This window comes from Calypte anna, chromosome 3, assembly GCF_003957555.1.
Source record: "Calypte anna isolate BGI_N300 chromosome 3, bCalAnn1_v1.p, whole genome shotgun sequence".
Classification (NCBI taxonomy): Eukaryota; Metazoa; Chordata; class Aves; order Apodiformes; family Trochilidae; genus Calypte; species Calypte anna.
Genome location: NC_044246.1, coordinates 90286633 through 90307352, shown reverse-complemented (window position 1 = coordinate 90307352; position 20720 = coordinate 90286633). Strand labels below are relative to the sequence as shown.

The following is a 20720-nucleotide window of genomic DNA, read 5'->3' as shown; positions in this document are numbered from 1 at the left end:
TGTCTTTTCTTGTTAAAATTTCATCTGCCTTTCCACAATCTTAATCTACTCTTAGCAACCCACAAGAGCATTTTCTGCATAATTGGCTGAAGCACTCTTTCATTGACTCATGTCATTCTGTGTTTACTAAACATGGACCAACTGTGGAATTAATACCTGAGCGTGTGTGGCTTATGAGTACATAGATGAAAAGCGATTGTTTTTGTTGCCTCATTTTAGTGACAGGAATCCTATCAGATGTGAATATAATTTCCCCAGTTATTATACACAGTAAGGATATAAAATAAATTTTCCGAACTTGGTTGCTTATATGAATTTTAAGAGTTGCTGAGAAAGTAGCTGGTTGACAGCAGAGAGTTTCAGCCTTACTTCAGGCATGCAGTTACATTCCATAACTGCATCCACCTGGCTGGTGAATGTCAACCAGTGGCAGGTATTCACCATCATCATTATTGTTCAAGAAATTTCCTTCTGTTTTACCCAAAACATTGCAAAAGCCATAAATACGACATGCCCATGTTAACTTTGCATTAGAAAAGGAAAAAAAAAACAACTTTGCAAACAGCATCAAAAGGACATCATATAGGAACATTATGCAGTCACTTGTTTTTTTAAAACCAACGCTTAATTTGCAAAAATTTTAAAAGTATATCTGCTTGCACTTTTGTGTCATCTGAATACTTCTGCATGCAAACTCTGTCATTAGTCTTACGTTTTGACAGCTTTTTTGAGTACTGTGAGATTTGGTAGAATTTAATATGCAAAATAAAACAAAATTTATACGAAAAGCTGAAAGGAAATAAGTCTATTCCTCTTGGAAAAATGAATGTAAAATTACAAATGCTTACCTTTGTGTTTGGGTGGCATAACTGTTATCATATGCCTCGTAGCTTGGATCATCATATTCACCCCCATATCCATCATCATATCCCTATGGGAAAATCAGAACAACAAAGCTTAAAACTGTGATAAATCAAAGCATGTTATCAAGCTGTAGAAACAATGTGCATCAATATATACATGTTATATTTGCCCTATATTATATAAAACACAGCCTCCTAATGAGAATTGAGACTCACCATGAAGAAAAACCTGTACATTGCAAGGGTAAAGAAATCAGTTACTCATTCAAGTACACAGCTTATTCATTGACAGCAAATGTGCATTTTGTGCAACTGTGATGCATGGTCTAAACCTCAGTGCTTCAGTGGGATCTATGTTTAAGATTGGTGAATGATAATGAGAACAATAATTTCCTAGGAATTTGTTATATAAATGGTTCCATCAATATGTATAGGTGAAATGAAGAAATAGCAGGGAAAATACATTGACTGTACAACATTACTAAGAATGTTACTGTGATAAGATCATAATGTCTGGTCACACACTCCCCCCCCCAAAAAAAAAAAAACCTACAAGGAACATTGTTTGTGCTTGTTTATGAGGGAAGTAATGGGTGATGATTTTTATAAATAACTTATATGAAGCATCTTTTCCTTCATTGAACATCCCAGTCTTTATGTAGCCATGCTTTTCTGTGACAAGTTAATGAACTTTTAAACATAGGTTCCTCCCACTTAAGGGTCCTAACTGAAGGGCTCAGACAAATGCTCAGACAAATGCTCACTCTGCCTAAGCTCAAGACACAAGTAATTTCAGAAGGTGGTTCATCTCATCTGTATCTTCTACTGAGAGAGCCATGGGCAATTATGATCCACTGTAGCTGCTTCTGAACTTAAGAGTACTCAGGAACCAGAGAATAAATAAATAATCAGGTGATTATTTCTTTTTCATATGGCAGGACAAAAGAGTTGGCAAGAAATGCTGTTTGGAAAAACCTTTTTTCACTATAAATTTTGGGAGCCACTTTTAGTCACAAGATTATTTTCCTGTTATGGGAAGTTCTATAGGAAACAGGTGGCTTAAAAAATCTTTAACTAAGTATTAATTACAGCAAAGGCTATATTTATTTTTTCAAGAAGCTATCAGAAATTTAGTTTTGTTGAGGTAGAAGGAGCCGCTTGGGCCAATTCCGAAATAAGACAAGTCCAATAAACAATCACTCTCGTACAGTACGAAAATGACACAAATTACAAAGCTAGTTTGATACTTCATTATTTCTGCTAATTAAACACCATAATGCAGTGAACTGGACTTTACTGGAACTCCAAATTTAAAGAAAAAATTAAAAGGAGAAAGCATTCATTGATATCTCCTCAAGTCAAGCACAGTAAATTTGCCTATTCTGATCTCCTACACAGCAGTGAGGGTGGGTGGGGTCTGAAGGAAGGACAGGGTGCAGCCTTCACCTTCTTGGGCACTTGTCTCAGCCTGCAGTAAGGCAAAGTTTTCCTGGATGAGGGGAGGATCCCATTTGGAGACTAGGGAATGGCCTCTCGAAGAATCTGAAGTCCACACAAGCCTCATCATCTTCCATTTTAGGTTTAAGTGCACCAATCTGACTTGCCTTCAGTAGCATATACTCACAGCAAATAGTACATTTGAACACATACCCTGAAGTCTACTATATTTAACACATATGGCTAAGTACACAATCTTCCTTCTGGGAACAGGATGATAGAAACAATGAACCACATCAGACAGATGTTAGCAACATCGATTAGTATGCTACTGGGTGGGATCCAGCTACTCTGAAGATAAGGGAGATGCAAGTTCCTAGATGAAGTCAAATAGCTGGAGGAAAGCCATTTCAGCATGCTCACCCACCATCCCAGAGAACAGGAAAGGCAACAATTACAGATTAGCTCTCAGTTTCTTGGTGCCTGAGGTGGATCAACATTCAGCACCAGCAAGGCAGAGAACACTTGTTAGCATTTTACACTTCTGTAGGTTCACATTACAGATTTTAACCACCTCCCTTAAGGGCTCAGAGAAGGTCAACACAGTGCAAATGGTTCAAATGGAATGGCTGGGAAGTAGGAATGGTAAAAAATGTATCTTTAGTAAAGAAAAAGTTTTTTTTGGCAAATACTCTCTTATTTGAGTCAACCTTTATGAGAATGACCTTCTTGTCCTACAGGTGAACTATTTATGTAATGCACATACTAGCTCAGGTATTTCTTAATAAAGAAATAAAGATCTTAATAAAGATCTTTCAAAAACAACAACAAAAAAATCATTACTTTGTGTTAGGGAGAGGAAAGTGAGTCTTTCAATACTAGGATTTGCTCTGGCCTTTAAATGATACATCCAGGAAATAAAGAACCAGAAATACACATATAAAGCAGCAGTAAGGCTAACAATGTTTATAAGCAATTAGGGATGATTTTGAGCTTTGGTAAGTTTAGAGTTAAAAAATAATAAAAATAAAAACTAAAGAAAAATTTTAAATGCAGCCCAATTCAAGAAAAGACTAATTTGAAAATTATCATACTTGAATTATTTACCAGTATTTCCCCAAAAATGGAAGATGGGAAAAACTCTTAGAAGAAACTCAGAATAGCATTGGAAAGACTCCCTTCCAAAACAAATACACACTATTTCACCACTGAAAAATAAAATTAAAATCAGTGGGAAAAGGTGTGTAGAAGATAAAAGGGACATGATTGGAATAAATGCTTATATTCTGCTACCTGAGAAAAAGTTAAGTATCAATTTGATTCAGCACCAAAGATAACACTGAGAAAGATTTCTTTTATTTATTCAAATTTACTTCTTGACAAGTTTCATATGTTGAAATAAACATTTTAATTACAAACAAAATAAGTATCATCAGTACTAGGGGTATCAGAATCTCAAGCGATCTGATCTCTTCAAATATGAATTTCTTATTTAATGTTAAAACCCTATTCCACACAACAGCAGCTCTCACTCAAATGCACCAAGTTTAAATTCTCTTGTCTCTGAATAGCCTTAGGAAAGAGGATTTTCACAGCATGCTCTGAAAAATGGTATATACTCACAATATTTTTTTAATAGATGATAAAATATATTGCAAGGAAGTAAAAACTAATTATTTTTTTTCCGAGAAGATAGCCCAAATCTTTCTCAAGTAGCAAAATATCTAGCCTTTTTTCAAATAAAGGCAAACCACAAAAACCAGTAAGTCAGAGTAAAGTGAGTTATGCAGCTCTGTGCTCTGCTTGACAAATATGAGAACAAGAAAAAGGTCTGCAGCCCAAGAGCCAGAGAAGTGCTTCTCATCAGCCATGTCCAGCAGTACACAAAAATTAGTACTGTACCCCAGAGGAAGAGGGAAGGGGTATAAAAATCAACTTCTAATTGTAACTCAAAGTAAAACCAGTTATTCCCCAGTAAGGTGGCATTTGCACAGTTTCTACTAATTTCTTCTTGCTTCCATAAATCTACCCTTCCATGAATCTGCCTCACTCTCTTTTTTGTTACAACTTGGCCACATCCACATTCTCTCACTCATCTATTTCACCTTACTTGGCTCTAGAAGCCAGCTGTCTACCACTGACCTAGTGGTAGATTCTCGTAAGAGTCACAGGGTAGAAATAAAACATTTATAGAGGGTAATTCATCCCACACATTTTTGACACCTATTTGAGAACAAGTTGAATTGCTGTCTAAATGAGAACTTTCTTTCCAATGACTAAAAAGGGAGCCCAGGATGGATGTGCTAGATTTAGGTAACTAACCTTTAAGTATGTAAGTTAGTTCATTGTTTGAAGGAATTTACTGCTCAGAGAAAGCTGAGCTTGTGAAAATCAGTGCTGCTAAGCTTAATTTTGAAGCATCCAGAGACCCAGGATGCAAGCTGGAACGCAGTGAATGATACATGGGGATGGATGGGTCTGTCTGCATCTCAAGCAGACAGCATTCTGGTCAGAGAAGATCTTAAGTCAGACAGTCTGGCATAAAGCTGACTACACACCTACATCTAAGGAAATGCTAACAACTAAGGGAAAACTTAAATCCCACTCCTTGTACTGTATATGAAACAGAAGAGAAAATAGAGGAATATGCCTGGGAAGCCTTCTTGTTCCACACACATCTTTGGCTAGTCATTTTGCCTGATTAGCTTAATGAATCTTGAAAATTTTTCCTGCAAAGAGTATATAAGGTGATTAAATCTTGTCACAGAGACATGGAGATTTTAACCAAAGTTTAGAGGAGATCACAGATATTATATTTGGGTCTTCACTACCGTCACCTCCTTCTCTACTTGTTCCTTTCATAGAAGTGGTAGATTATGCTGTCACTGTGTGTTCACAGCAGCTTGGAAGTGCTGAGCTTGGTTGATCCTCTCCAGAGTGCTGAAAGGGGGAGGACTTGCCTTCCATCACAGTCACACTCATGAGTTCAATGCTTATTCCCCAAGTTGTTCTAAGGTGGGGATAGATCTGAGCAAATGTGCAAGAACACATATCAATACATTAATTTTATGTAATTTAGATGAATGGCAATTTCTCTCTACCAGTGATGAAGAGGGGTAAAAACTGTAATTATTTTTGATTTGGATTATTCAGTGTTGAAAACCTGCAGTTAGAGCAGACAAATCTCACTGATTCATCTCACTCATGGGATGTTAGTCTGTTGCTGAGCAAGGATTCCCAGAATCATAATTTCTGCTTGGAAACTGCAATTCTAACTAAATTATTCCACAAGTATGTATCACTGTTATTGTGGCTGGCCTTGAATTCTTCAATTATAACTTCAGGGTCAGAAAAAAGAGAAACTAGTTATCACCAGCTTTTGGAAGATATAAAAGCCCTAAACTAGTGAGATCTCACCAAGTGCTTTGGAGATTAACTCTAAGAAGGTAGAGTGGCACTATATGCATCAAGATGAGAATTGGTAGTAATAAAACAAAAATAATGCTGAAATTCAAATGGAAATACTCAAACTGAAAACCTGGGAGCTCTGTGTTATGGACCTCATACATGCAATACATGACTTAGAGGTTACAGTGCTAACACAACCCAGCAAAGATGTCCTTGCCAGTGGCAATGAAATAATCTCAACACATTTGACCTCTTCAGCACCTCAGAGTTATTCTTCACACAGCACCAATAGGAAACACCTTTATAACTGAACAGTAGAAGTAACATATATTTGAACATTTTTCACAATCATGGAAATATAATAAATTTCAGTATAATCACATTCAGTATTATTTTGTAAATTCAAAGTGAAGAACATTCATGTCCTTATATTTCAATGGTTTAAATAAATCTCATGCTAAAAAACCAGGGTAATAAGAATGAGTGAAACTAAACATGCTTACCACCCAGAATTCCTAAAAGTCTTGTCTGCAAGATAAAAACAGGGCAGCAGCCAAACATGTGATTAACTGTGTAGTACTAAACCAGTCACAGAAAACCAGAATTAAAGATATTTCAAGAAATTGCTGTGTACTGTCCTAAATGGGGATCTAACATTTTTTCCTATTTTTTCAGCTTAATAATACTGAAAATACATCTTGGTATACTTAAAAAGAAAATTGGAACAGAAACACAGAATTTTCACAGTTCAAAAGATCTCAAAGATCTCCACATCCAGCTGCCAACATCCCACTCCTCTAAAATAAATCTATGTCAATATCTGTATCACCCACTAGAACATGTCCTAAAGTACCTTACGTATGTGGGTTTTAAATCCCTTCAGGGATGGTGATTCTACTTTAAATACATTCCCCCTAGTCCTGACATCCTAAAAAGTCCATGGCCAGCTTTCTTGTAGGGCCCCTTCAGATACTGGAAGGCTACAATAAGGTCTCCTCAATGCCTTCTACTCTCCAGACTGAACAACCCCAAGTCTCTCAGACTGTTTTCAGAGGAGAGGTGCTCCAGTCCTCTGATCATCCTTGTGACCCTTCTCTGGACATGCTCTAGCACGTCCATGTCTTTCTTGTAATAGGGGCTCCAGAACTGGATGCAATACTCCAGGTAAAAAGCACTTCCCTTCTCCTGCAGGCCACAATATTCCTGATATGAGTCAGGATTCTGTTGGCTTTCTTGGCCACCTGGGCACAATGCTGGCTCATAATGAACGAAAATGTAACAGAAAACCTAACAGAAATGAGAATTTTCTCACTCCTTCCATATTTGCAAGACTAATTTACAGCATAATTTGCCACTACAGTTGTTATATGACAGTCATCTGAGTAATACTTTTATTCCTTCAAATCTGTTAGGTCTCTTATGCTCATGATGTCACATTAAAAATTCTAGTTCATGTTTCAAAGCTGTGTAAAAGCAGCTGCTGCTTACATCTGTTTAAATTGTTGAACTTTCCCTAACTGCAACCTTGATGCCTTCAACACGAAACCATTTGCTCTTCTATTTCACTTCTGGTTTTTTTTTCATATTGCTTCTCCTCATGGAATAGCATCCTAACCTCAGCATCAATCCTTTACTCAGTTCCTATTACACAGGAATCTCTTGCAGAAACATCTCTTTCTATGATATCAATAAAATGACTTTGTAAAGTAGTAGCCAGTAAGTGGAGATGAAAAATAATGCAAGGTTATATTCTTTCTGAATCTAAAAAAGTTGCAGGTTTTTAATTCCCTATGATTCTGAGATCTCCAAAGAAAGGATTATTTAATTGCCATTTTTACTGATGATTTTTACTGCTTTACATAGTAGTTAAGTGAAAATATATTACAGTAACAAGTTGTACTGGGGACAATATATCACATTAATGACATTTAAATGAAAGATATATTTTCCCCATGAACTGAAAGGAACAGAGTAGCTTTAAAGCAAAGATGGGCTGTAGCACACCCACTGGTGGCTTTATCTCCTTATTATAACTAATATTTCTCCAAAATTTCAAGCAAAGCTGATGGTGAACTTCTCACAGGCTCTCCCTGCAGCTGCTGCATAATTGATAGAGCTGACAAAATCTTTTCATGAAGCACTAAGATTTCTTGTATAAAACACACAGAAATTACAAGTATCTACTAATGACTGACAACTTCTATGTGTGATTTTAGCAACTTATTGCTAGTTTAAAGCAATTCACAACAATTTGGCTTGCCAGACCATTTGAACCTTAGCTAAACTTTATAATAATAATTTGGGAAATGAAACTTCCAGCTCTTCAGTGTTTGGGAATTCCAAGGAATTCTTTTTGTTTCCCAACCCTTGAAAACTCATGTTTGAATTGGCCAATTTTTGTTTGAATTTAAGCTTAAATTTTGAAGAATTGATATAATGAAACAATGTGAAAAACAAAGGCAGATTTTAAAAGTTAAGAAAATTAATTTAATAATAAGGAAAATAAATGTTATGATTTAAAGAAGAGATGAGCATTTTTTTTTCTGCTTATGACATTGACAAACTTATTGTCAAGTGCTTCAGTGCTTCTTATAGTAGAACCAGCAATATTTGCACTGCTGCTAATCACATTTGATTGAAAATGTTCCTGAAAATTCTTCTTGGTACTGTGTACTCTTTAGTGTACAGGAATTTAAAGAGTGCCTACTCACAGCATCTTCTTAGAAGTAATACTTAGTTTTCTAACATTTTCAGAGTAGGAAATACGGTTTAGCATGACGTATAAAATGCAAGGATTAAATGTAATGTAGAATTTTCTTGTTGGTTTTAAAAGAAAAAGAAAACTTAATTAGTACAGTTGTGTATCTTAATTGCAGAAAGATCAGGCATAGTTAAAAGCAAACACATAGAATGTGATGGGACTTCCCATTTGTGAATATAATAATGAGTGAAACGGTAAAAAGTGGTTAATACTTATTGAGATACTTAGAGGCAGTCTTTAAAATTTTATTCTCTTGAGTTCAAGCATGCAATTAGAGAAATTAGAAGTTGAAGAGAATAGATGATCTATTAGGAGCTCCTGTCAAATATGATTGGCCCTTTCAGAACAATTTCTAGTGCTTTCTCTAATCAAATTCTAAATATTTCCAGTAGTAGGAGTAGTAGGGATTCCACCATTTCTCCTGGGAGGCTGTTTGACAGCATAATAGATCTTTGTGTCAGACACCTCTGCTAACTTTATTCCATATGACTAAATATATGTCACTGTACCAGCAAAATATATTCTCCCAGCTCAATATTCTCAGTAATATCTGATGTCTGTGTTACATTTTTCCATTTTAATTTAAAAATTATTAAATGATTAAATGATGATTCAAAGTCAGATGCAAGCCACAGACAAAGATATATTGACCAGCAGATAACATAGCAACAAGCTAGAACTCCCAAATCCTGGTAGAAATGTTATAAAGATCCCCATCTCCATAAATCCCTTTCTTTTCCTTGGGTCCAGCAAACAACTGGGAAGCCTAGAATGTGGCTCAGAATCATGTGTAACTTTTATAGCACTTAACTGCAAGCATCACTAAAATAATACTAAATTATTAATAATCCAATAAGCATGAAGTATTGCATCCAGTTCTGGGCCCCCCAGTTCAGGAAGGATATCGAGGTCCTGGAGCAGGTCCAAAGGAGAGCAACCAGGCTGGTGAAGGGACTCGAGCATAGACCCTACGAGGAGAGGCTGAGAGAACTGGGGTTGTTCAGCCTAAAGAAGAGGCGGCTCAGGGGAGACCTCATCGCTCTCTACAACTACCTGAAAGGAGGGTGTAGCCAGGTGGGGGTTGGGCTCTTTTACCAAACGACTTTCAACAAGACAAGAGGGCATGGACTTAAGTTGTGCCAGGGGAAGTTTAGGTTAGATATTAGAAAGAATTTCTTTATGGAAAGAGTGATCCGTCATTGGAATGGGCTGCCCACTGAAGTGGTGGATTCTCCGTCCCTGGAGATATTTAAAAAGAGACTGGATGTGGCACTCAGTGCCATGGTCTAGCAACCGCAACGGTGGTTCAAGGGTTGGACTCGATGATCTCTGAGGTCCCTTCCAACCCAGCCAATTCTATGATTCTATGATTCTATGATCATTGGTGATCAAGCCTTAACTTTGAAATTGTAGTCACCTTGCCAGCTGAAGGAAGTTGTATCAGTTTTGATCTTAAGCCAGACTGATGAATGTACTTGCAGTCAACACAGACGTGAAAACAGGAGCAGCCAGACAGAAGTGAAACATTCCTTTCAGAAATAAAAAGGAACATCTTTCTTGTCCATTTTACCATCACTAGTGTCTAGGGATCCAATGGATACTACTGTTTCAAGATGTGGAGTGCAGAAGTTCAATGTAAGGGACAATAAAAAGTGCCTAGGTTTAAGAAAAAAGTCCATATGAAAAAGTTCAAATTGAAGTACATTGGGATAACCAGCACAATTTTGTTTTTTGGAAAAGGTCTTTGACACGTGCCTCTGGGACACCAAAGACACAATTTAGAGGAGTTATCAAATTTAAGAATAACACATTTTGATGCCAGTGAGAAAACTAAGTTCCTTACATCTGGCGATAAAGCAGATGTTAGGAGTTCTGTTTGGCAATTGTGAGTAGTTTTTCCACTGCCATTTTAGACATTCTAACATATCCTGCTCAGCTTCTGCCTTTTGGTCTGGCAGGACAGAAGTCTCTCAAGTCCTATGAGATGTTGGTCTTCTATGGATATCTTGATAGTGGTAGGGTGCCTCGGATGGCATTGGAACCTATGCCCAGGCAGCCCAACAGAACCTGAATTGTGAGATGAAGAGTGTAGCTACATTAGCATTTTTAGTTAGGAGCTGTCTTAATCAAGCATTGATTCTCCTAAACTGAGGCTAACCATCAATACCTCTGAAGTCTGGAAAAACCCGAGATTTTGAGCTTTATGTACCTAAAACTTTTCTATGGGGTAGGCTTGTAGCTGCTTAAACCTGGAAGAACCAAAGAGCTCAACAACTGTGTGCTACTAATGCCTATTTAGTACCCAATAAACAGAAGTTCTCCACTTATCATCCAGGAACATTATAAGCCAGTTGGCATGCCCCAAGAATATCTAATACATGTATCTTGATCAGTCTGCCCACAAATACAGCTGATACCACTTCTTTCTTTCCAAAAGAGCACAATTCTACAAGACTCCAGTGAAGTGCCAAACCTACTTTCTATTAAGCCTGCTTCCTATTTCAGCCTGAAGCTATATTTGTAATGAGAATGGCTATTGCAGCCACCAGGATTTAAGCTGTTCTGTGATATTGGTACTCTGACCCAGCTGATTTTTTTCCAATTTTAAAGATTAATTGAAGAAAGAGAGATTGCCAAAGATACCATGAATATCCAACTGTGGTTTTGAGACATACTCTCAGAAAAGGAAGTTTTAGATTGCAATACATGGTCTGGTTGTATTCTGAGTTGTATTTTGCTATTTTACAGCATGTCAACAGTCTTAGAGGGGAAACAGAACACTGAGGTAAAACTATGTTATCCTCCATTGGCATTTTATAAGAAAGTTACACCTTTCCTTTATTCCTTAGTTTCCTAGTTGCAGAAGAACATTCAGGGCTGTAAATCATAATTATATCTATATACTGATAACTGAGCAAAAATCAAGCATGATGTATCCAGTTTCTATAACACAGCAATTGGGATGTTAACCATAGTGTTTTAGCAGAGAAAAATTTTGGAAGTAGCAATCTTTTAAAATTCTTGATTACCATCCTCAAAATGCCTTTGAATCTAAGACATAAATGTTGATCTTTGAGTACATAATATCTCTTAAAAACACTTTATTTATAAGTAGTCTTCTAAATGTCCTTTGGAATGTTAATTTTGGCACATAGAAGTGTTACTTCATATTTTGCTACTGCTTTCATTTTTAATGAGAAAGCAAAACTACTGCATTTTTCCATTTCCTGAATCAGCTTCTCTGCTCTTCATAGCAAGCAGAATTGATCATAGAAACAAAAGGTAGAAAACTATTTTTCTGCATCATAAATTTGTCTCCTGGATTGTTCAGTCTGTGCGGTAGAAACATCATTTTGTTTGGTATATTTTTATAAGGCTACAGCATGTGAACAATAAGCTATCTGCTGAGCTAAGTGTAGTTCCTCTTTAAAGCAGTGAGAAAATTCTCATGGACAGAGGCATCAAAACCAGAAAAACAAATAAGTGGGAATTTTTTGCATTTCTTATTCTAGGAAAAGTAACTGTAGGTATTCAGAAATTTTTAAAATGTGCTTTGCTATAAATAATGGCAACTAAACAACTGTATTAATAGTATAAATATACTGATTCTGCCTATTATATTAGAGAATCCCACTTTCAAGAAAATCGTTGATATAACTTCTAATTATTACCCCTGTTATGAGCAGAAAACAGAATTTAGAAGTGTTAATAATTAATGTAATTAATAAGCTCAAAAGCAAAATGAAAATCTGTGAGAGTAATGAGAAAAAATCTCAGAATTACTTGGATCACATCTCCACAATCCTAAATGGTCTGAGTCATTTCTTGTTCACATCAGCTTTAAGAGATCAGATATTGATGCTACTGAGAAGGCTGTTTTATAAATAAAACTTTTACAAATAACATCTAAAAGAGCTTTACCAATTCAAACTTTAAGATCAATTGTTAGAAGTCTACAGCCAACAGTAAGAGGTTTACATCAGTTTAGAACATGCAACTTATTTTTGCAAAAAGATGTTAAACTGCACGGAAATACATTTCTATCTTCATGAGCTTTGTTCATTACAGTCTATCCTCATACCACTTTACCTTTAGCTCATAACTGATGAATTTTCAAACTAATTCTTTATGCTCTGAATGGTTTTCAGCTAACTTGATAGACACGGTATCCTTTTACTTTGTCAAAACAATTCCTCATCTGATTTCACTAGTATATAAAAGGTACAGGCTGCCTTTCTGACCTTTGTTGTTCTGAACAACAACAAAAAAACAAGGACTGCAAGATGATGAAAATTTAGTATATTTAGTGATGTCCAGGCTTCACAGTGAATAAATATATTTTTTAAAAAATTGTTTCCCTAAGCAAGAGGTAGTAAAGGAGAAGGAAGTAAAGGTCATACTAATTGTTCAGTTGCTGGGTATATCAATAACAAAAAAAAATTAAAACTTTTAACCATTTTAAGTCTAGGATACATGATTTATCCTTGGAAAGATTTCTGTGCTGGAGGAACTACACCTCTGAGGGGACTGTGGCTGCAGGACACCCTAGAGGGACAACCCATGGCAGGGCAGAAGAGAAGAAAGCAGCAAGAGCAGTGGAGGAAAACAGGTATGAGGGACTGAAGAGCAGAAAGAAACCATCACTTTTTAGATATTAAACTGCAATCAGCAAAGACTTTTCAATGAATTCAGTTATCCTCATGAGAGAGGATCACCTTTAAGCTACAGAATATTCTAACTTTACTTCTTCTTTACACTTTGCTATTATCATGATTTCCTTTCTTCTTCAAATACCACTTTGAACTCTTCTCTTTAGTCATAAGCACCCAAGGGAGCCATTTAAAAATAAAACCTACAAACAATAGCTTTGCTAATCAATATTAGTGAGCTGGAAAGATATTTCTTGTATATAATATTCATCTGCATCACTTAAATGGAGTAAGATAAATAATAAAATGGTGCTAGATGCTAAATATGAAAGGAAGAATAAACAAAAACATACATTCAAATTATTGCTTTAAGGCATGTTCTAATAGAAACATCAATTCAGCAGTTAGCTAAGCTATGCTATAGAGAGGATCATTGCCCCTGTTAAAAAATAAAGTATTATTTCTGTTGATGTCTACCATGCACTGTTCCAGCCATTGGAACCAAATCAGCCTCAAAGTACCTTTTCCAGGTTAATAGGACAACACATCCAATATTTTTTCTCTTTCTAAAACTTTAATTATAACCTCTTGTGTTATGTGCTTATTATTAGGAATCACTCTTGGAAACATTCTACCTTGTATAGCTAGTGATTACAGCCAATGGTATGCTTGTTTTTATATTACAAATTTAATTTAAGATCTTCTGTGCTGAACCAGGCTGTCAAAAGCGTAAAATACTGATTTCCATTTTAAGATAGAGTTTAGAGGGAATGGAAGTAACAACCTAAGTCTGGAGGAAGCAGAAGCCTGTAGAATTTAAGTTTCTCATGTAGAATCATTTGGGTTAGGCAAGACTTTTAACGTAACCATAAAACAAAAATTAAAAGATCTGGAAACTTAAAATGAAAAATACAAGAGTATTTTATTCAGGTAGCCTTTTATTCGGGTAAATAGAAGCTGTTAAGAAAACATTTGGGAAAAGCAAAATCTCACAAACAAACAAATAAAGGAAAAACAAGGACTGTTTCTCCATCCAAAGACCTTAGAGTGAGATTAAGAGAAGATATTTAAGCACTAACACTACCAATAATAATAATCACTATGAAAACAAGGGCTGTTAGACATTGTGCTTCTGTGTATGTCAGACAACATCATAAAATGTCAAAAAAACAACACAAGGACTATTCTGGAGAAGCAGTCTGCTTGAGAAAAAAATATCTTCAACAGCAATCTAAGCCATGATGTTTTGTAGTAAGGAAGCCACATAGTTAGGTCTCAGCAAAGACAATAACGACAAAAGATAAATATTTTCTGAAAATTCCTGTGTGCCAAGTCAAGGTCAAGCTAAGGTGCAGGGTGGTCACATGCACCACACATGCCATTTTGATACCAGCTGTCATTTTCCACCATGTCCACAAGAAAAACATGTAACCAAAGTGCTTACCTCAATGTATTTTTGTGACTGCAATTTATTCTAATCTAGTAAAACAGCTGAGGTTATACCAATGACAGTGTGACATAAAACTATCTGTCCACCCTATATAAGATAAGATCTCAGGGACTACATCGAAGCTCCAGTTAGTGTAGAGTGCTGTCTCTGACTGCAAATACTAGGAAATAGTTTGAGAAAATCTATATACAGCATAAGAATAAATACAGCTTAGAATAAATAAGGAGTGATGATCTCTCAGACATAGTCTAAGAGTTAGTTTGTTGACTTTTAACCAACAGTAGTGTAAAGGTTTCCTATGTCAATGGTTGCAAGTACCCACTGTGATGGATCTACTTTCCAAGATCGTTTGCACTGACTTTTTGTTAAATTAAACTTAAATGTATTTTTGTACTGTAACATACTGTGACATAGACAAAAAAAAATGCATCCTTTTCAGTGGAGTTATGCCATTCCATACATGGGAAAACTGTGGGATTTGTACAAACTTTATCTGTTACTCAATAATCAATCAATGAGAAAAGTATTCATTATATAACATGATGGCTTCTTATTACTCTCAAGAGCATTATTTGTATACAAAACATAATCATAGTCTTCTCAGAATACTTTTTTTTTTTTTTTTTTTTTTTTTTTTTAACTGCCTCCTGCAAATAGCTCCAATGTTTATGAAAACAGACTCCAGATAGGCTGCACTGATTCTCCCCAAGTACCTCATGGATATATTTGTGTAAAAGCTTTTTCTTCATGTATTAGCTTCATTTGTCAGTTTTGTTCTTCAGAATTTCTATCAGATTTCCAGAAAAGTCCAGCTTACTCATACATAGCTCTGCAAATTATTCCAAATATTAAAAGAAATTTTATTAACCATGTTTAAACAAAAACCCTAGGGTTGTGAGGTAAGTGGATAACGTTGGTTTTAATTCATCCTTAGCACTGAACTTAGTGGTCTGCTCTGTCTCTTTCTGTCTGTCCTCCTTAATAAAGTTTTGCACTACTGAACACTTCTTTCATGTACCCAGGTAGGTGCCCCTTTCTGCTTCTGTATGTATCTGATTATCTTCCTGAGGTGCAGCTGTTTTGGAGAAATGCCTTGTAACTGCCGTGAGGAATGGTGCTGCAGACAAGACTTGCTTTTAACTCACCTTTTGGTCATACAGAAAGTTGACAGATAACATTTCAACATCACTTTTTGAATTTCCAGACTTACTGCTCATTTCACTTAGCAGTTCTTAAAGCTTAACTTACACTATGCATCTTTACACATTGTCCATACTTCCTGATGAAGATGGATCACAAGAATGCCTCAAAGAACAAGGAAAGTATCTGTGCATGTGTGTGATTGAATATCATGGATGTCCAATGTAAGATATTTCTGTAGTGCCTCAAAAATAGCCCTATCTTTTCTGTAACTGCATCTTACATATTTTACACAAATTTTATATTCTTTTGTTCTCATGGATAGAAACTTGAGATCTAATTACATCAAATCATCTTGCATAACAAAATGAGACAATTTTCACAGAACTGTCACAGTTGAAAAAGACCTCTAAGATCAACTAAGATTAATCTAAGCCCAATTGTCAATTTTGCATAAACTTTTGATATATGTTTCCTCCTCATTCTAAAAAGATGTTTTTGAGAGCTGCAAAGATTTTCTAAATACACAAATATTTTCTCTAGCCAAGGTAACTTGATTAATTCCTTACTTTTTTTTACTGATGATATTTGTGCCTGCTCTATGTGCTGGGGTTGAGGAGATCATCTGTGAAGGATTTGTACAAATCTCAGATGCAGTCACTAAAGTTGTTCCTGGAGGAGGGCAGACCTCCTATCTCCTCCTGAGATGCAGGCTCATCACCCTGGCATAGGAAGAAACAGGCAGGTTGCTGAATCAGTTCCAGTTCTGCATTTTCCTGTAGATTTGGCTTGATGGGAGCCAGGAAACTGACAATTCTAGCCAAGGAAAACTGCAGCACAGCAAAATGTAACATTGCCTCAAGTAATTTGACTATGCCTTAACTGTCTCACATATTTCTCCAAGGAACACCTGCAAACTTTAGCTTCAGAAAGGAGGAAAAAATCCATCAAATTTAAATAGATGTAACTTATGATCATAATTCACGAAATGCAGCAAGACTGCAGGTTGTAAAGATAGCAAATGAAGGAACTAACTATAAATAAACTTTCAGGAGAGAGAAACACATTCCTTAATGTAAAATGCAGGGAATATGGGAACATTGTGTGCATAATATAGCCGTTTGGATGATACTTGCTTGCTTATTGAGACCCATAGGTGACTGCCACTGCTAACATATGATAAGCAGATAAGAAAGCACTTAACATGAAAAAGATGAATCTAGCAGCAAAATCCTAACTCCAAAGATCTTCAGACTGGGTATATCCACACATGAAATATTGCGTTCAGTTTTCAGATTCTTGCTTCAAGAAAGACATTGAGGTGCTGGAGCATGTCCAGAGAGGGCAACAAAACTGATGAAAGGTCTAGAGAATGAGTCTTATGAGAAGAGGCTGAAGGAAATGAGACAGTTTAGGCTGGAAAAGAGGGGGCTGGTTTTTGCTCCCTACAAGTTTGGAAAATAAGGCTGTAGTGAGGTGGGGGGCAGTTTCTTCTTCCAAGTAACAAGTGACAGGACAAGAGGAAATAGCTTCAAGTTGAGCCAAGGGAGGTTTAGAATGGGTATTAGAAAAAATGCCTTTACTGAAACAGTGGTCAAGCAGGGGCAGGATGCACAGGGAAGTAGTTGAGTCACAGTCCCTGGAGGTATTTAAATGATGCGTGGATACAATGCTTAAGTACTCAGTGGAATTGACAGTTGTAGATTAAAAGTTTGCCTCAGCCTTTTTGAACCTAAATGGCTCTATGATTTGTGATTAACTAGCAGAGTTCAAGGGACTTAATTTTGCAAAGCTGGGTGGGTACAGTTCTTGCATAGCAAAGTTCAAGGAAATGGAAGACAGAGGCCTATGTGGAAAGCTGCATTGACAGATTATCTGGAAAGAAGTCTGGATGGCATCTAACAAGTCTAAGACGCATCAGATGATGTCTTGATTTCAAGAGAAAAATTTTGGTTTAGAAAAGGTTTCAACTGTTTAGAAAAGTTATAACCCTAGAAGCATAAAGCAATTTTCTCTGGCCAAGCTGTATTAGTACAATAGTCTGATCTTAAATTCTGCTCAACTTTATTTCAAATAGCCAAAATTCATGCTGGTATATTCCTATGGAAAAGATAAAAGTAGACAGTGATGCACAGAAAACAGCTTCTTTTATCTGAGACTGTGATTTTAGCTGACTTAGGGAGGGCTTCTCTATGCTCCTTTCGTTTTCTTAAAAGCACAGCACTGTAAGTGCTGACACTAGAATTACATCAAAAGCTAAGTGATGGCAAAATATCCCATTACTATCTTTTCTACTGATCATAAGCTACCTTGTGTTTCTATAATAAAGGCTTATTATATTTTAAATTAAAAACAAAAGATTGTTGCTCCCCTCAAAACCAAACCAAATAAATACTTTATCCAATTCTCTAGATGAGACAAACAAAACAAGATGAAAAGTATAGGGAAATTAGAAATACAAAGGCAGTAGAATCAAGGAGTTTGCAAAAACAGACTTAAGAAAACTCCATCTTTTTGACTGAGGGTCCTAAGAGATAAAGGTCAATGTCTTTCTTATAGCAAAAGAAGTTAAATTACGTTTACTGAATACAAAAATAGCTTACTCAACAAAGAGACAAATAATGGTAATCCTGCCCTTCTTACCTACTTCTTATGCTACTTTCCACACAGGGAAAATTTACATTTTTCTATCCAATGGTGCTGACTGTAACTTAAGTCTTTCGCCTCTATTTTACCTGAATATTCAAACAAATGCTACCTAAAAAGATAAGAAGATATATAAAAAAAGAGATATTAAAATCTTCACTTATTGCAGGTGCTCCTGTATTATTTGGTATATTGTAGTCTACTTTTATTAGGATTGTGATTTGGGGCCAAATTTCTCAAGCTTTCAATCTTTCTACTAATTAACTTTGGTAGAGTAGAAAATTTATTTCCAAAGAGGGGTAAAATTAGGTCCTTAGGAGAATAGAGAGATTTAAAACTTTCTGCTAAAACAAGTCAGATTGAAATGGTAACAAAATTTTGGCAAGTATGTTTTGCAGGATTAAGTAAATTTCTTATTACTATAACATATCTGACTGGTATACATCCCAGAATAGGCATCAAATCAGCACAGCAGGTATCCTATACAAAGAAAATTTGCTGCTTTTATAGAACCATTTTTTTTCCTTTGTTTTATCTTCCAAAAAGGAGAGAAATATTTCTTTCACAAATACCCTTGAGGGAATAGCAAATGGGTATCTGAACTTTGTATAAAAACGATCATATGAGAGGTACTGAGTTTTAAATTCATGATAAAGGCTTAGCTATGAGAAAACAGGTCATCTATAATGCATAAACAGAACAACCTACATTGTGCAGCACTGTATAGTAAAGGAAAATTCTCTTAGATCTACAAGACTGATCTTAGTTCAGATATGCTGCATTCAGTCAGTATTCAGAATTCACACTGGTATCAATAGGAGGTCCTTGGAGTCAGCAGATGCATGACAGTAGAGGAAAGATTTCTTGTGACCCAATTTAGATTCTTCAAGCACCAATATATTTTGCAAAGGAGATGAAAAGAGTGTATCTATGTGGTGTATCTATGTGGCATATATATCTGGGGAAAAAGATTTGTGGAGTGAAAATGCTTAACTTCCAGTACCATAGGTACATAGCCAGAACATTAGTACAAATATAGCCAGTACATATTAATTATATTTTAATTAATTACACATTTTAATGCCCATTTAATGCATTTAAGAGTCATAATTTTTATGAAACATCTTAAATAAAGAAATATTGGATATGAATCTCTGCTGCACATTTATGGAACAGAAAGAGACACTTAAGGATTGAGGGCTTGGAAAAATGCTAAGTTACTACAGTTAACCTGACTCATGGAAGTTCAGAGACAGGGAAAGTTACTCACATGAATCAGAAGCCTGACTTGAACTACTATTGCTGCTCTCTTCAGCAGCAAATTCTCATCTCAGCCAAGAGTAGCCTGCTAGAATTTCAGTCAATTGATTGGGCTGGGTCACACAATGGTGGAGAAGCCCATGCAGATGTACAGAATTGACCAGCAGGCACTCTGAACTGGAGGCAGAATACAGCAAGAAGGGGAGAGAAGTCAAGTTTCGAGGTGGCACTTGACATGAGATTACACACTGACTTTCATTGCTTTTCTGCTCCATGAACTGATTTGCCATCTGCGAGGAACTGAATTAACAGCTAAGCTGGAAGAACATCACAAGATACAGCTCTGTTACCATATAACACACAGACATATTTATAGTTTTTGTATTAAAGCTATAAATGTCAAGCAGTCTATAGACTGTTTGATGTAATTAAAGAAATCTGTCTTGATAACAGCATTAAATTAGCTTTCTTGTAGCAGGGATGCAAAGAACAAATTACACTCCAGTCTCTAAAAAAGAAAAACATTCACTTGGTATAATGTCTATTGAGGGAGTGCTCAGCTCGGTGGGCAAGCCATTAAAAGAGAATTTGGCCTCAAGTAGCTAATTTTCCGTTTTTTGCTTGTGAAAAGAAATAATGATTTAATAGCTGACAGTCCACCGCTAAATAGTTTTAGCTTGTACATATTTCCTTTTTTAAAACATTTAATGATTTTCATGCAATACCTATACACTTAGCAGATTTCCCACTTCTACTAAGCACATGCAAGCCTAAAAGGGAAAGAATAACCCAGACCAGAAAATAAAGTGAAAACAATGACAATGCCGTAAGCAGAAATCTTCCGTGAAAATAGTTCCTAACTTAGAAAATTCCAAGCTGTCTTACATTCAATCTCAGTATTATTTTAGGTCTGATTTTTTCATACACTCAGTTTAATTACAATGTTATAGAAACACTATCAACCAGAGAAAAAGTAGTGGATTCTCCGTCCCTGGAGATATTTAAAAAGAGACTGGATGTGGCACTCAGTCCATGGTCTAGCAACCGCAACGGTGGTTCAAGGGTTGGACTTGATGATCTCTGAGGTCCCTTCCAACCCAGCCAAT

At 36.0% G+C, this 20720-nt stretch overlaps 1 protein-coding gene across 1 annotated transcript in view; it reads right to left on the bottom strand.

Moving 5' to 3' along the window:
* KHDRBS2 (KH RNA binding domain containing, signal transduction associated 2) overlaps nt 1-20720 on the bottom strand; it is a 411839-nt gene that overhangs the window by 32846 nt on the left and 358273 nt on the right. The window contains exon 7 of the mRNA XM_030447738.1: nt 849-931. Within this exon, the coding sequence (XP_030303598.1) occupies nt 849-931 (83 nt within the window). The remainder of the gene's footprint in view (nt 1-848; nt 932-20720) is intronic.